We start from the raw sequence: 14,466 nt of genomic DNA, 5'->3' as shown, positions 1-14,466 counted from the left end.
AAAAAATTAGCTGCTGTTTTTAAGCACTTTCAATAATCCACTATATTTTAACAACTCAAGTTATTAGTGCTGCATCCAGGCTCGCAAAGCATTTTTATTGTAACTCGAAATTTATTAACTTACCTAGTAGAGCCTCTAACAGTTTGCCTGTAAGTACTTCTCCATTATTATGAAATTCTACATCTGTTATAAATTCCTATTCTCGCTATTATAGAGTAGTGATAGTTCGTTCGTTACGTTTTTGACGGTAGATTTTCCCAGAAAATACGCGTCGTCGTTAATGTTAAAATGTTCTCTTAATCAGGTAATAAAGACTCTCGAAATATTTGTGTGATGCTGATGTTCACAGTAAAAAAACTTTGGAAGTTCATTCTATTTTTGATAAACCATCATATTATTCGTATGTATCCATACGATGGAAAAACTTATTACTTTCGCGTTTATATGTTCAGTAAATTTTGAGTAGATTTTTATTTATTTCATAGAAAACGAGGTTTCTTTTATTACAAATAGTTAAGAATGCAAAAACGACGATATAATCAATACGAGTAGCGAGGCGTATTTATTCCTTTTTAGAATTGTTGCTCACATGAATTTGTTTTTAATTTTTTTTGAAAAACGTAACGTTTATTTGAACGTACCGTTCGCTGGATGGATGCCTCTTTACCAACAACCGTATACATTCTCTTTTTTGGAGAGAAATAGCAGCCACTTTATTTGAGGGCAGACATATGAGTATTGTAAGTTTCTTTTTTTTAAACATCGTCCCTTTTTGTCCTATTTTTCGTAATTCGAAACTGCTTTCCTTTCACAAGCGAATACTTCCCCATCAGATTACCCAGGTCATTTCTCAAAGCTTTTTTTTTTTCATAAACGAGTTCACTGCACTCTATTAAGGTGACATGAGCGAATCTTGGAAGCGGTTTAGTTAATTTTCGCTGATGTCAGACAATGGATGCCAACTGGATGAGACGGTCATATCAGCTCCCTCGAATAATAATTATCGCTCGCCAACATCTGCTATCCATAAGAAATCGATAATTACGGTGAGTTATTATTATTCGATAATTATGGAAGATGCGCGCAGCCGTACACGGGAGTGTCACTAGAAAAATTCTTTGCTAGCCAGAAACAAAAGGCAATGAAATGCGTTCGATTTCCTCGCGTACAGAACTCGAGTTAACAGTTTACATGTAACAATGGCCTACTCTCGATGTGACCATATTCAGGGGTTACCCCAGTCAGCTAACACAAAGGGCTCGTGGGTTTAATTTCATAACTTTTAGGGATAGGCAAAGTTGAATGAGGCAACAAGCCTGCTACAGTAGATGCTATAAACTATCGACAAATCCGCGAAGGCTGTAATAACAAAGAGGACAATGATTTCCGTGCAGTGATATCTTAGGGAACGAGCACTAATGTTTCTCTGCTTCTCCGCTCCTCACCCCATACTTTACTCTATTCGAAGAGTCGGCCAGTTTTGAGCCTTTACATGCTTCTATGAAACAACCACCGTCGATCAATAACGCCAGTAGAATAATCGTTGGAACGTAGCCTGCGAGTAACAGGCGGAACTACTTCGCGGGAACACTGCATCGATGAGCGAACCAGTGGCAAAACAATGCTACGTGACTGTTGATATGAGCTTGCTAAGGGACGCTGTTGGACTGGCTGTTGCATGTTAGAGAAGTACTAGTTTTAGCCGGATCTCTGCATGTTACCAAGTCTGCCGATAAACTAAGATTTAGCAAGCAAGTAAAGAGAGGTGCTAATTGGTAATACTAAGCGCACGAATACTCCTGGAAGCCGGTAGTACAATTTACGGAGGAAAGCGCTCTCTGTGTACTACTGCCGCTTCATTAATTACTTCAGTCTACGATAGTGGTGGTAATTGCACAGACAATGTCTTACTAGAATGGTCTATAGACTCCAACGAGAGCAAACAAAGAACGATAATGGAACCCGTAAAAGATAGAACTCTAATTAAATCTAAATAAAAGAGGTACCAAACAGTAGGAGCAGGATACAAGACTGATATATTTGTCGTGACTTTCAATAAAAAAATAACATCTCAAATATATATTTATAGTTTTTTTAACATTTCGACAGTTCTTTATGATATAGATATCTTACAGGTAGGTAACCCTTATGGTGTTTGAGTTAATCCAGCTTGCATTCACTTGACTTTGTGTGAAATCGGGGATGCAGTAGACGTCAACAATTCAATTTACAAAGCAGTCACGTTCTTTTGAGAGCAACCGAACGACAGGTTTTCTATTGCGTTACTTTCTCGACATTTATACAATTTACTCGACATATGTCGAGTAGATTGAACCTATTTATGTTAAAGTCCTTCGGTGGCCTTCCACTCGTCGACGTAGGGTTCCCATTCAGCCTGGTAAAAGTTCCCAGCAACAGGCTCCCCTAGGCAATGCTTTCGGGCGAAATCGCGTACCTGAAAAATATTAACGTTGACAACTGTATACCTGATTGATTATACTTAGCATTTACCATAGGAAAGAATATATAACGTCACAGATGATAACAAAAGTGTTTGTTAACTAGTAGAAAAAGGTCGCGTTGTGTTTCATTACACGGACGGGCTATCCGAATGTAAATTCGCTAACGGTTAAGTCCTTTCTTTGATGACCAGACAGTAATTGAATAGATCGGACAGATAGCAAGCGTTTTTTTTATTTGGACCCTTTTATGGATCCACGTTAGTTTAAAGCAGTTTTTCCACGATAGGGAAACGTTCTAACAGCAAACTTATCGAAAAAATTAGAAACTTTTAGAAGGGTTCACGAGTACCTTCATTTGTTTTCTCATAAATTACTTTTATTTTATTAGTGTCGTAGTACTTAGAGTTACGTAAAACATCTACCTTCCATTTGAACCTTCCTTCCCGTGAGTTACTTGGTATTGGTGTTTCACCAAACGTAATTCGCCCAGCTTGCTTATATAACAAGAATACGTAGCGGTGAAGACCTGGGTAGTAACGAAAGTCGATATGTTATTTTGCTTATAAACTCATCGTTATGTTCAGCTTTAAATAATAAGTGCTTCTATATTATAGTAAATGTTCATCTAATATTCTCAACTATCAAATTAAAATAGTGCTTTTCTGAGCTGACTTAAAGGTTTGCTAAAGATATTTGATTGCGGTCGTTTGATTCAAAACAATTCTTACCGCTGTTTTTTGGTGGCCTCGAACCTCGATAACCCACAAGCGTCTCTCCCCTGTCCAGTTGTCCATTTTCGATGTTACCCACGACCCAATGCTTCACTTCTTTCAAAGTCGGCTCCTCTCGGCAAGGCGCATCAAGGTCAGCCATGACCAGTGTATAAAGTGCTCCAGGTTCAGCCGTCCAGCTCACCTTTGGTTGGTCCCTCACTTGCGTCGGAGTCAAAATGTTTCCCAACGCGCACTGGAAACCATTGGGATATTCTACCTGAAATTAAAAATCTCTCTTATATGTATGATTACGTATGTTGACAGATCCACTTTGCGTTCAGGTTACCCTATATTTAGTGATGATATATAATTCTCAAACACTTAGCATTAAATATACGCGCAAGAGTCTTTGCATGACTGATTCAGCAAAGTGGATAATTACAATTTCGTTTTATTAGCGCATAATTAAAAAAAATACTTAAGATGCAAAAGAATCTAAGTATAATGTAGTTTTTCTTTTTATCGCAGATAGTCCAAGTTATCACCATTCTAATAACATTGGGTTATTAATTCACCAATTTTACCAAACATTTCGTTTGGTATCGTGAGATATTTTTACTTAGCTGTGACTTTTAATTTTTCCAATGTCGTCGGCTTTCTGGCATAGACATTAGCTTTGAGATCTTCCGAAAGCCAAGTCAAGGGAATAAGCAAGGCATGCCAGTTCCTCTACTTACCGCTGTTATCCCTGTCACTTGTTTGAGCCATGAGCAACATTTATCTAGTACTTTTACAGACCTTAAGAACGTTGCATGGTACTTGATCGATGACATCGGGAACCACCTGATGCTTCTCCATCTCTGTCAATGTGTTTTGATTCTCAGCGTTGTTGGAACGTCACTAAACACTGGCCTTACTGATCCAGTGGACTTTATAAGCAAGCACGTTGTAATCTCACCAAATAACAGCGATGTCAGAGAACCAGTCTCCGTTTCGGATCCTAGTACAGCGCGAAATGTGGGCATTAAACACTAGTGAAACGCAACTGAAAGTGTCCGGGCTACTGACTCGCAACTACAATGACAAACGTCACGCGCTACCGTCAACAATATGTCATACTAGTACGAACCATTGACTGACGGACAGTGGTATCGTGTTCTAGTGGTTGTCATGGCCACTCGCTGGCGCCGCAAATAAGCAAGTCAACTCTTAGCTGCAGCTAAAGTCGGCGAAGTGTGTGCCGCGGCAAGATTGCGGCCGATTAAGCAGTACTGGCATGGTGAAGCAATGTTATGAATCACTGCTGCTACACGAACACGGGACAGCGAATGAGCGAGCGAACTGCGATTTTATTCATCGTTGTCGTTCTTACGAGTACCGTAAACTGGCCGTATCTGTTCATCTGCGGTCGAAATTGCCACACATTGAAATTCGTCGCCGGCTGCTATCGGGAGTCGAAAAAGTCAAATAGTTATGGCCCAAAGTAGAACTTAGATTGTGGATCCGTTGTAGAGGATTCTAGATTTGAAAACTTAATAATTACTGCGTACACAAGAAAAAAGTGACAAAGCACAATTGGTTTAATTGGGGACGGAGTTCTTGCTAGTGGCGATAATATTTATTTTAAAACTGGCTATATCTTTTTACGTATAGATTTGTGGTTTGGATTATCGGTATTATTTTCTTGATTAAAGATTGCAAAATATCTATGATTCTGATTGCTGCTTTATGGAAAAATGGTTTCTTTCCCAACGAAGTAACACTTCTCAAGGATAATCAGGGCAAGAAAAAAATTAATCACAGAAATATAGTTATAAGAATATAACCTACTAATAATGTAGCATGAAGATTCAGCAATAATATCTATTGAAGGCTTTTTAATTTTCCTACGAATTTACCAGAAACATTTTGTTCGCAGATGAATGCAGCTTAATGCTAACGCACTTATCCTTGCTTTAACCATAAATCTACTACTCTGGATGATTAGAAAGTCATCGGTTGAAAAACATTTTTTCTCTATGAACACATCTACGAATGTGTTGACAGCAAATAAAGTCTAGAAATTTTTAAATATCCCGCAATTTTCTCATCACTCTGTAGTGATGCAAAAGTGCTTTCTCACTTCTTATTGTTTCGTATAATCATTTAGAAATTGTCTCACAAATGAATTTTCTCAAAATAAGATACAATGTATTACATAAACTGAGAGCTGATTCTCAGCTGTTACCACATTTGTCGAATCTTCTGAATCACGTTGCGCTCAATTTTTGGCTTGACTTCAAAGACTACCAGGAGTGGATCGGCGATACTCAGAATTACACTAAGCTGGTAGCTATATCGCGGATGTATGCGACCAAAGATCGCCCCTCTTATCTTCTGAATTATTACTTCTGCCAGCGGTGACAGAAAGCATAAAGTGGGCGCTGCCACCAGAAAGTTACCAAAAAAATGCTAGAAGCCTACTGGGTCATCTGGCATAGGTCGACTATTAGGCTACACGTATTTTCGTGTAGCCTAATAGTCGACCTAATAGCCTAATAGTTTCGTGTAAAACGAATCAAGATATTTTGTAATCACAATCACGCTCATATGAAGACCGTACCATCGTATTAGAACAGCAGAGGCTAATAGAAATTTAGATAGTATTGGTATTTATAATAATACAAGTACACATTGAATGCACAATAGGGCACGGTCAATGAATCTGAGGTTCACTTTTTAGAAATCGTATTATATAACACGCTGGCTTAGACTAGATAGGCTGGACGTTATTAGGATGAAAGCGAATTCCAAACATACAAAGCCATTGATACTAGCGAGGAAACGGAAGCATAGCAATGCAAGCGCAATAAAGGGTAATCAAGTATTCATCGAACTCTTATATGCACTGCTCTAATAATTCGATAAGTTCACAGGCCCGCAAATGAGAAACTGAGGCTTCTTATTTACATTTCTTTGATTCAAATGAATTAGTCAATCTCTGTACTGGAAAATATTTCCACTTAGTAGAAGTTGTAGTTTCGCTGAACTTATAGCACAAAACGGTTCTCTTTCTGTTTTGCAGATGGCAAAAAAAGTGGGACTACGTAAGTAGACAAGTTCACGTGTTCATTGGCTTTCAATCCAAATTTCGCCTTTGCTATTTAAATCTCGTTCTTTAGGTATTTGATTTTGTTTAAATAGCTCGTAAAGATAAGCTGAATCTTGAAGTGCATCAGCTGTTCCGCAGGTCTAATGGCCGAAGTATGGATTTTGTTGAAAGCGAAAGAAGTGGTTGAATCCATTTGACGTAAAAATGCGTGAATAAAAGGGAGAAGTCTTAGAGGAACCTCGAATAATCTTATGACCAGGTGACATTGACAAATGAACTATTCTTGACCTTGTAATTTATATTGGAAAAACTCGTCAAGTTTATATATACAGTCTTGATGATTTTGATCAATGACATTTGGTAATGGTGGCACCACGCGTCATTCCTTCGAACGACCCCTGTAAAATGTACAAACATCAATATGCACTAAAAGGATAATTTAGAAATGCTTTTCGAATTTGTTGATTTAGAGACGAATGCGCTTAGCCTTCGACGTATCAATTCAATAACTATAAAGGAACGGCAATATACGTTAAATAACGTTGTAGGAGTGTTCGCCATAGACTTCAAATAATTATTGGCTCCATTTGGTGGGGCATATAATTCTGCAGTGACAAATATTAAACAATGTGGGCTACACAAAGGTGCTCTTTATTACGTTGCATAATCGAACGCATTACAGGCAGAAAAGAAGTGTAGATAGAATTTGGCTCTGCGCTAGTTACATTCGCCTCAACTGTCCCAATAAAGCACTCGGTTTCAAAATGACTTTTACCGGATTCAATGCACATATGGAAACATTCTCATCGTAGAAAACGGAGATGAAAGAGATTATTAAATATAAAATCTGTAAACATTGGTTATTGGATTTTTGCCCTGTCGACAACGGACAGGTAGTGCGGGTTGGCCATTGGCCGACAAAAGGCACGCGTGCTATTGATATCACCTCTGACTCAGGGCACAACAAATCGTACTTCTCGACTATGGAACTAGACACAAAATAAAAAAAAGTTGTATACACATTATTTCTGGCAGCTACCGTAGTAATCCCATCGAAGCAGAAAAATCCGATTTACTAAACCATCCAAATACTTAGAACGTAGATTTTTCACGAGCCTATCAATACTATGAGGGGAGTAACATCACACTTATCGCTTTCAGAAAGCATACAGTACGTTTTATTTCATTACCGTAGCTACACTTAAAACCTTGAAAGTTACAACAATTGCACAGGTAAATAAAGATAAATCGATGATATGGTCATCCACAATCTTATATCGACCACTTATACGTAGAGAGACACCAAACATACGCATTACAATATTTGTACATAAAAATGATTGAAGTGGTGACTGTATATTACAAACGCAGTAGGATTGTGACCGACAATGGCAAAATAACAATCACGTTCAAAGTTTTTTCCTAACGCGTTTCTGAGGTATATAGCCATAAAGCTAAACAAACAGCTAAGCTTCCTCCCTTGACACAACTATTTATCTTATTTATGGAAGTTAATAGATGAATGGTGGAGATCGAAACGGTAACATACGACCAAAGATAGCAAATTATTTGTAAAAATTTTTTCGGTTATGCCGACTGTTAAACGCAGGAGACATCTTACAAACTGTTACACTGGAATTAGCGTCGTAAACTTGGGCCCAATATGTGCCCAGTCGCCTTTCACGAGCCAGATGTTGAAAAACGCACTTACACATTCGATACGTACACACAATTAATTGTATTGGGTAAATAAGTAAATAGGTCATGTTCTTATTCGCCAAAATCCCTATCCAACCCCTATTAAATTATTCCCCATCTCCCCAGTTCTTTCGGACACAACCTTTTGACAAGCGTATAGCTACGTCCAGCTAACTGTTCGAACCTGCTTAGCGAAATCCGCGCATCTTGATAGATCACAACCAAGTTATTATTGGCCACCGATTCGGAAGATCGCCCGCGGCTCGCCCAGGGTGTAGCTCCTCGATCGCGTTTTCGATTTAAGCTCACAGTACTATCGTGTGTTCTAATTGCACTGGCAGTTGTGTCCGCGTCGTCACATGTTTCTGTATCGCTTTGAGTATGTGCCGAAGATACTCGATGTGTATGTATTGTCTTGGAAGTCACACTACCGCTGCTGCCATTAATACTGTTGTTTCCTACATCCTCCGGCGACGTAAAAGGGCCCTTGGGAATATCGTTCAATAGAACGTACATATCTCGAGATGATCCTGCACCCTTTGCCGCGTCTCGCCCTGCTGCTACCACAGATTGTGCTTGCGCACAGCGGTTCTCAGATTGGCTGGTCACTCGGTTGTTCTGATTATGTGAAACGCTGACGGCAGCAGCGGCGTGTTGCTGCCGTTCCTTTTGCGTTGACCGTACCTTCGATGACGTCTTAAGGACACCATTTTTCAACGTTACTATATCGAGTTCGGTCGCACCGTCACACTGGGCGACGTGCGCTTGAATAAGGCGGAACTTTTCCTCGCCATGAAAACAACGTTGACAAATGTAATAGACATTATGTTTGTGACGCATATGCAGCGCTAACGCTTCCTGGCTTAGGTAGTCAATGGTAGCTCCCGGATCTGTGCAAGAGGCGCATCGGAGCACCTGTGGGAGTTCCAGGATTAAATCTGGAGCGGCAGAAAACGCGTTTGCAGATAACGACAATGCTTTCTTCTTCAAAATGCTTCGAGGCTTTGGGGAGAGCTTTTCTATGCGCTCAAAAGTAGCCGATGAGCTTGTTGAAGGCCGCGAGAGGAGTTCACCTCCAACGGAAGACATGGCAGTCACCGGACCTCCGACTCCTGCTTGTATTAGAGGGGGCGCCGTCGTTGCGGTAATACCGCTACTCAACTTTCGTTGTCTCTTTTCCTGAACGCTTCGAGGGGCAGCTGAATATTTCTTGGGGGATGTGTTTATTTCATGGGAGGCCGTAGCTATCTGACACTGGGCGTTTCCCACGCTCCAGATACGGCTACCGGACTTTGTATTTCTGAAAGGGCACATAAATACAAATGGCCAGTTGTTAACCCTCACACGGTGGCTCGTTACAAGTATAAGTGAGATTTTTTTCTATCTATTTTGTGTGTATGTCACATTAATACCCCTAGGAAGTCTGCTGAAGGCTTAGATGTTATATTAATAAGAGAAGCAAAATGCAGGAAGACTTGTTGTGGAACGATTTCTGTAAGTGTTGCTCCTTACAACTTCATAATATTCATATTCTTGCATCTGTCCAAACAATGAACTCATCCTCAAGCAGTGGCCAAAGTCAAAACAAGCAAATATCCCAACTAGGTTTAGTACAACTAGAACTAAACGTTAGACAACTGGATTTATATATGAATAATATGGGTATTTACCTATCAAGTATATTGATCGGCCAATCGCTGTGTAATTCCGTCATGTGACTAAGAGCATTTTCAGTTTGAAGAGCTTCCCCACAGTAAAGGCATGTTAGACGATTTCCTAGCCGATGCTCCTCGTCCAGGTGTATAATCAGTTCGTTGGCAGAGTAAAAGCGGGCGTCAGGTGGCGACTGAAAGGAACACGGTAAATTTATATGTTGTACTCGCTATGAAAAACACTATAGATGTCTACTTCATATATTGCTTCTTAAAATCTATTTAAATAAAAAAATTTAAAGCATTGAGTATTCTTAAATAGCCAGACCTGCAAGCATTGGTGCTTAGAGGTTTTACCTTGAGTCAAGTTTTCCTATTGTTTCACTAGCCATGTCTTCACTAATGGAAACAGCGGCAGAAGGAAGCTTTCTTTTATTTCATGAAATTTTCCTTTGCGCACTCAGATTTCAAAGCTTTATGATTTTTGCCAGCAGCTTAAATCCAAATAGAATTGATCACAACTGCTTATGAACAGCACCGTCATTTGTATACCAAATATAGCTTCGTGCGACTAGTTCGAAAACCATACTTTTCTGATCATCTTAAAACATAACTTCACAAATAATTGCGTTCTCTGCGATTAGATATCGTTTCTGTATCCAGCTGTGTTTTTCGCAAAACTATTTTATTAAAATAGACATCTAAAAAACGGTGATTTTTTTAAGGAGTAAAACAATTTCTGTCAACAGGTTTAGGCTACGTTGAGCCTTGTACTGATGCTCATTAGTACAATGTATTTTATTTGTAAGTAAAGTTCAGATCTTGTTGGCTTTGCCGTTTCTTTTATCCAACTGACCTTTTGTTCGCCCACTGAATGGCAATAGACACAGTAAAGACGAGCGGACCCAGGCGATCGCCTGTCCGCTGCCTGCCGAAAGCCATTCTCAGCAGAGTGATCCACTGCCGTCGTCTCCGGATGCGCCGTAGAGAGATGACGCTCGAAATCGTCACGCCCAAATGAACGGAACGTGCACAATGAGCATCTGGGAAGATAAAAAGGTAACAACAGATAAGATTTAAAAAAGAGCATTCCGCATAGTAACAGATTTTGCTCGCTGTGGGTCATGCAGAAGAGTTGCGGTCAACTTACGATAATAGCTTTTTCTATAATAATTAAATTCGCATTTGCTGAAGAGAGTAAAGGAAATTCATGAGAGTCCTTTGAAATCTACTGAAGCTATTTCCCCTTTCTACAGGCCCATTCGTGGTACTAAAACAAAAAATATTTACTTTTAAAGTCAACTACGGCTGATTAGACATAAACTTCATACATTGGTGCTAAGGTCGCATTCAGGAGTGAAGCATCTTTTAAAAACGGTAGTTTAAATTTATAAGCCTTACTGTAGACACAGTTATATTACGCTAAGCTCAAAAAGAGACCAGATTTTTCCCAACATATTTTCAGATCTCTATTAAATGCTCGTTCAATTACGCATATCAGATTCTCTTGTTAAAATCTCGCATTCCCGGTCATGGGTATGTAAAAAGAGTGGACAGGGTACGCTTACCGACTACTAGCTAATATTGGGGTCGGCGTTATGAGATGAAATATGCTAACAGTAAATGAAGGAGTGACTCAATGCTTTTAATACTGTAATATAGTGGATCGAAAGCTTTACTAAAAGACTCTAAATAATTAAGAGTAGAAAAATTGTAATCGCCCTCGTTATTGATCGAAAGCAGTATAACATAGTATGAATTTATTCAAACGATACGTACGCAGCAAACTCAAATCGAGAACCCCCAAATTCTTGCATGCTAGATGTTATTTTTAAGCTGACCGAGATGCCCTCGATCCAAAATAATCTTACTAATGATAGGCTTTTTCAACAAACCTATATAATAGAGTCCTTGCACGAGCTTTAACGTCTGGCATAAGGGCCCCGGGCATTCGCGGGCATGCTATACCAGTCACGAACTATGAAACAAACACGAACCAAATCGTAGTAATTTAAAATACTATTCTTTACAGGTGTAGAGATTTTGCAATATCTTTCTTGGTAAACCTAATCTATCAGCATTTATGCCAACGAAATATACAGCCTCTTATACGTTCTATTTTCTGTCGTCTAACGATAAACAAGGAGGTCTAATAATACACATTAACATACGCATTCGGCCCACTAAATACAACAAAAGAAAATAAACTAAGCATTTATCGAGTAAATGGAATAAACAGTGCAGCAAAGCAGTACCATTGAAGAAGTTAGTAACTAGGAGGAGAACTATTAGATTTGTTTTTCTTCGGGCTTCCGGGTAGCTGTACTACGCAATTTGCCATTTTTGGGCCATTTAGACGTAAGAATATACGTGCATAGAAATATATCACCATTTACTTGTAGCCAGAGGTTTTTATTTAGACTTTTATATACACGTACTTGTAAGTTATGCTGCTTAACACAATGGACAATAAGATGCGCTCTTGTGCATCCGCGGTAAAAACACCTGAAAAAAAGCATCCACAAAACGAGTGTGTTCTAGATGGTCACTATAGGCACAAATGATAAAGAAGTTTTATTCAATTATAGATGCGATTTCCATTTCTATATATTTACATTGAGCTCTATCGTATTTCGAGACATCTTTAATACCATGAATGAACACAATTTCAATTACTCAACCTTGTCAGCTAAAATGCACCTCTTATTTTATCTCAAGGATAGTAATATTGACAAAGACGTCATAACCGTTAGTTTTATCTTATTGCATTATAACAATGTAAATGGATGAATATTCCCAGAAATTTTAATTCGCGTCTAGATAATCCCCTGCTAAAACACATGTTAAACCAGGTAAAATCAAAGGAATTAAAAATATGCTAAAAATGTGTAAAATATGTAGAAAATGTGCAAAACACTAAAAAAGCTAAGCTACTAACTTTGTAGACTATTAGGTATTTGATTGTGATTTGATATGATAATTGTTCCTTTACATAATAATAAAAATGACTTGGTATAGGCATACATTTTGTAATATATGACGAGTGTGGCTCCGGTTAATCCGGCCTTAAATACTAGTGATTAACAAAAAATATCTGAATAACTCATATAAAAATATTTAAGTATTATTGTGCAGTATACGATTGTCTTAAACAGTTATCGTTAATTTTATACACTAATTCCCTTATATGAAAACGGACTAGTCTGAATTACAGGGAGTTAGCCGTGGCTATGGCCTCCAGCGTCTAGAAACAGCAGAAAGGTTATTCGGTGCCTTCAGGTGGAGTTGATCCTCACACAATACTTACATTTTACATTGAAAGCGACGATTCCCATGCTGAGCTTCCATATGACGGGCGAGGTTTTCAATGACAAACATTCGTTCACAATAAACACACACATCTTGCTCTTCATCTACAACAAAGTCAAATTGATAACAGAACATTTTTGTAAATCATAATCCTGATCCTTATTGAGTGTTGCCATTTTTCCATCATTCGTAACGGTTCGGTAAACTTCAGCGATCAGAAACACTCGGTCGATCGATTAAATCGAATACGACCATATTGATACCTTCGTTGTGTGTGAGAAGATGAAAGTAGAATCTTTCTTTGTCGTCACAGGTGAAGTCGCACAATCTTCGGCTGCATTTAAAAAACTGTACGATTTTCTCACTTGAACACTGCGACTCGAAAGCCTCCTTTGATTTACTGCAATAATTACATTGAAGAGTCACATAGAAATGAGAAAAAAACACGTTTTATTTCTGGAAGTAGACAAAAATGCTGATTATCTGCATCGCGGAAGATTGAATTCATTGCGAAGATGCTTGGCATCAGCTTGTACCTCAACAGCTTCATCTATATTAATGTGATTCTATTTTTCATCTATTCAATTCGAATATTTTTATTGGAAGGAAATCGACATGCACATGAACGTAAACAATTTACTGTTACTTATGTGCAGTCGTCATCGTTTTCCTGTTGTTAAATATATCATACAGCTTTATATCTACTATCAACGAAGTTTGCCCACTTTGATCTGAATCAAAACATAGCCGAACGTTTTAGTAAAATAAAGAAAACAATCTTATTTTGTCCGAAGTTTATCTAACATTCTTTCTATGAAATCACCTTCTTCCAAAAATCTCCCCAAGCGCGAAACCGCACGGCGGAGCTGAATTGGAGATTAAAGTTGTCTGAATATTCTTTGAACCCATCTCTGAATTGGTGGACAGGGTTATCATCGAGGTAAACAACTGCAGCTCACAAATTAGCCTACCGAAAACTCATCCCAGTTATACACGACTCCATCAAACGCCAGCTTCTGAAAAACGATTCATTACAACCGGCAGCAACTTTAGCGACGATTAGGCAAATACAGAACACAGATGATCCCTTTTAACTGGTACAAATATAAATACTGCTGCGTAGAAAATTACCGACATCAATTTTACAACCCTATATGAATATTAGTAGTAATATTAATACGTGCCATGAAAATTTATAGAATCAATTCCTAAAATATTACTTACAGCTAGCAAACGTCTAAAGATAAACTTTCACGCCATAAGAAGCGGGCATAATATACATATATATTAATTAAGTACGGTAGTATTTCAAATTCGATCCAACCGGTATACAGTATTGCTGTTGTTTAAAATTGCTTTCAACGAACCGTAACTTCAGGTTTACCATCACAACCAGAACATGGTTGAATGCAGTGCGCAAACACTGAACTTGATCACTCAACATAGCAACTCTCAACACATATATATATATATATATACATATGCTGAATTATCAAGTTCAGTGTTTGCGCACTGCATTCAACCATGTTCTGGTGTATATA

At 38.5% G+C, this 14,466-nt stretch overlaps 2 protein-coding genes across 6 annotated transcripts in view; both read right to left on the bottom strand.

Moving 5' to 3' along the window:
* Positions 1-2,012: 2,012 nt before the first annotated feature.
* On the bottom strand, positions 2,013-4,469 carry LOC111261593 (protein D3). Of its 2 annotated transcripts, none has more exons than XM_022835196.2 (4): positions 4,305-4,469; positions 3,191-3,452; positions 2,885-2,988; positions 2,013-2,455 (listed from the first exon to the last, which is right to left on the bottom strand). In XM_022835196.2, the coding sequence occupies exons 1-4, from the start codon at positions 4,305-4,307 to the stop codon at positions 2,345-2,347; spliced, it is 480 nt and encodes a 159-aa protein (XP_022690931.1). In that variant the 5' UTR covers positions 4,308-4,469; the 3' UTR covers positions 2,013-2,344. The 2 variants fall into 2 exon arrangements, with proteins under 2 accessions (XP_022690931.1, XP_022690930.1); XM_022835195.1 differs by lacking the exon at positions 4,305-4,469 and adding an exon at positions 3,974-4,298.
* Positions 4,470-7,421: 2,952 nt separating this feature from the next.
* Positions 7,422-14,466, bottom strand: part of LOC111261594 (uncharacterized) — an 8,724-nt gene continuing 1,679 nt past the window's right edge. For all 4 annotated transcript variants that reach the window (XM_022835198.2, XM_022835199.2, XM_022835197.2 and 1 more), the window contains 8 exons: positions 13,749-13,941; positions 13,189-13,325; positions 12,924-13,029; positions 12,055-12,121; positions 11,512-11,594; positions 10,473-10,659; positions 9,635-9,810; positions 7,422-9,264 (listed from right to left, as the gene is read on the bottom strand). In XM_022835198.2, the coding sequence (XP_022690933.1) occupies positions 8,067-9,264; positions 9,635-9,810; positions 10,473-10,659; positions 11,512-11,594; positions 12,055-12,121; positions 12,924-13,029; positions 13,189-13,325; positions 13,749-13,861 (2,067 nt within the window). In that variant the 5' untranslated portion in view covers positions 13,862-13,941 and the 3' untranslated portion in view covers positions 7,422-8,066. The remainder of the gene's footprint in view (positions 9,265-9,634; positions 9,811-10,472; positions 10,660-11,511; positions 11,595-12,054; positions 12,122-12,923; positions 13,030-13,188; positions 13,326-13,748; positions 13,942-14,466) is intronic.

This window comes from Varroa jacobsoni, unplaced genomic scaffold, assembly GCF_002532875.2.
Source record: "Varroa jacobsoni isolate VJ856 unplaced genomic scaffold, vjacob_1.0 scaffold_571, whole genome shotgun sequence".
NCBI lineage: Eukaryota > Metazoa > Arthropoda > Arachnida > Mesostigmata > Varroidae > Varroa > Varroa jacobsoni.
The sequence above is the reverse complement of the archived record's forward strand: the minus strand, read 5'-3'. Positions and strand labels throughout refer to the sequence as shown.

What these genes read in the sequence shown, in the direction of transcription:
- LOC111261593 (XM_022835195.1), bottom strand. Translation starts at nt 4,033, where the DNA reads ATGGAGAAGCATCAGGTGGTTCCCGATGTCATCGATCAAGTACCATGC. An exon ending in GAGGCCACCAAAAAACAGCG is followed by an intron (nt 2,989 to 3,190) that starts GTAAGAATTGTT and finishes GTTACTACCCAG; the next exon opens with GTCTTCACCGCTACGTATTC. An exon ending in AAGGAAGGTTCAAATGGAAG is followed by an intron (nt 2,456 to 2,884) that starts GTAGATGTTTTA and finishes AATATTTTTCAG; the next exon opens with GTACGCGATTTCGCCCGAAA.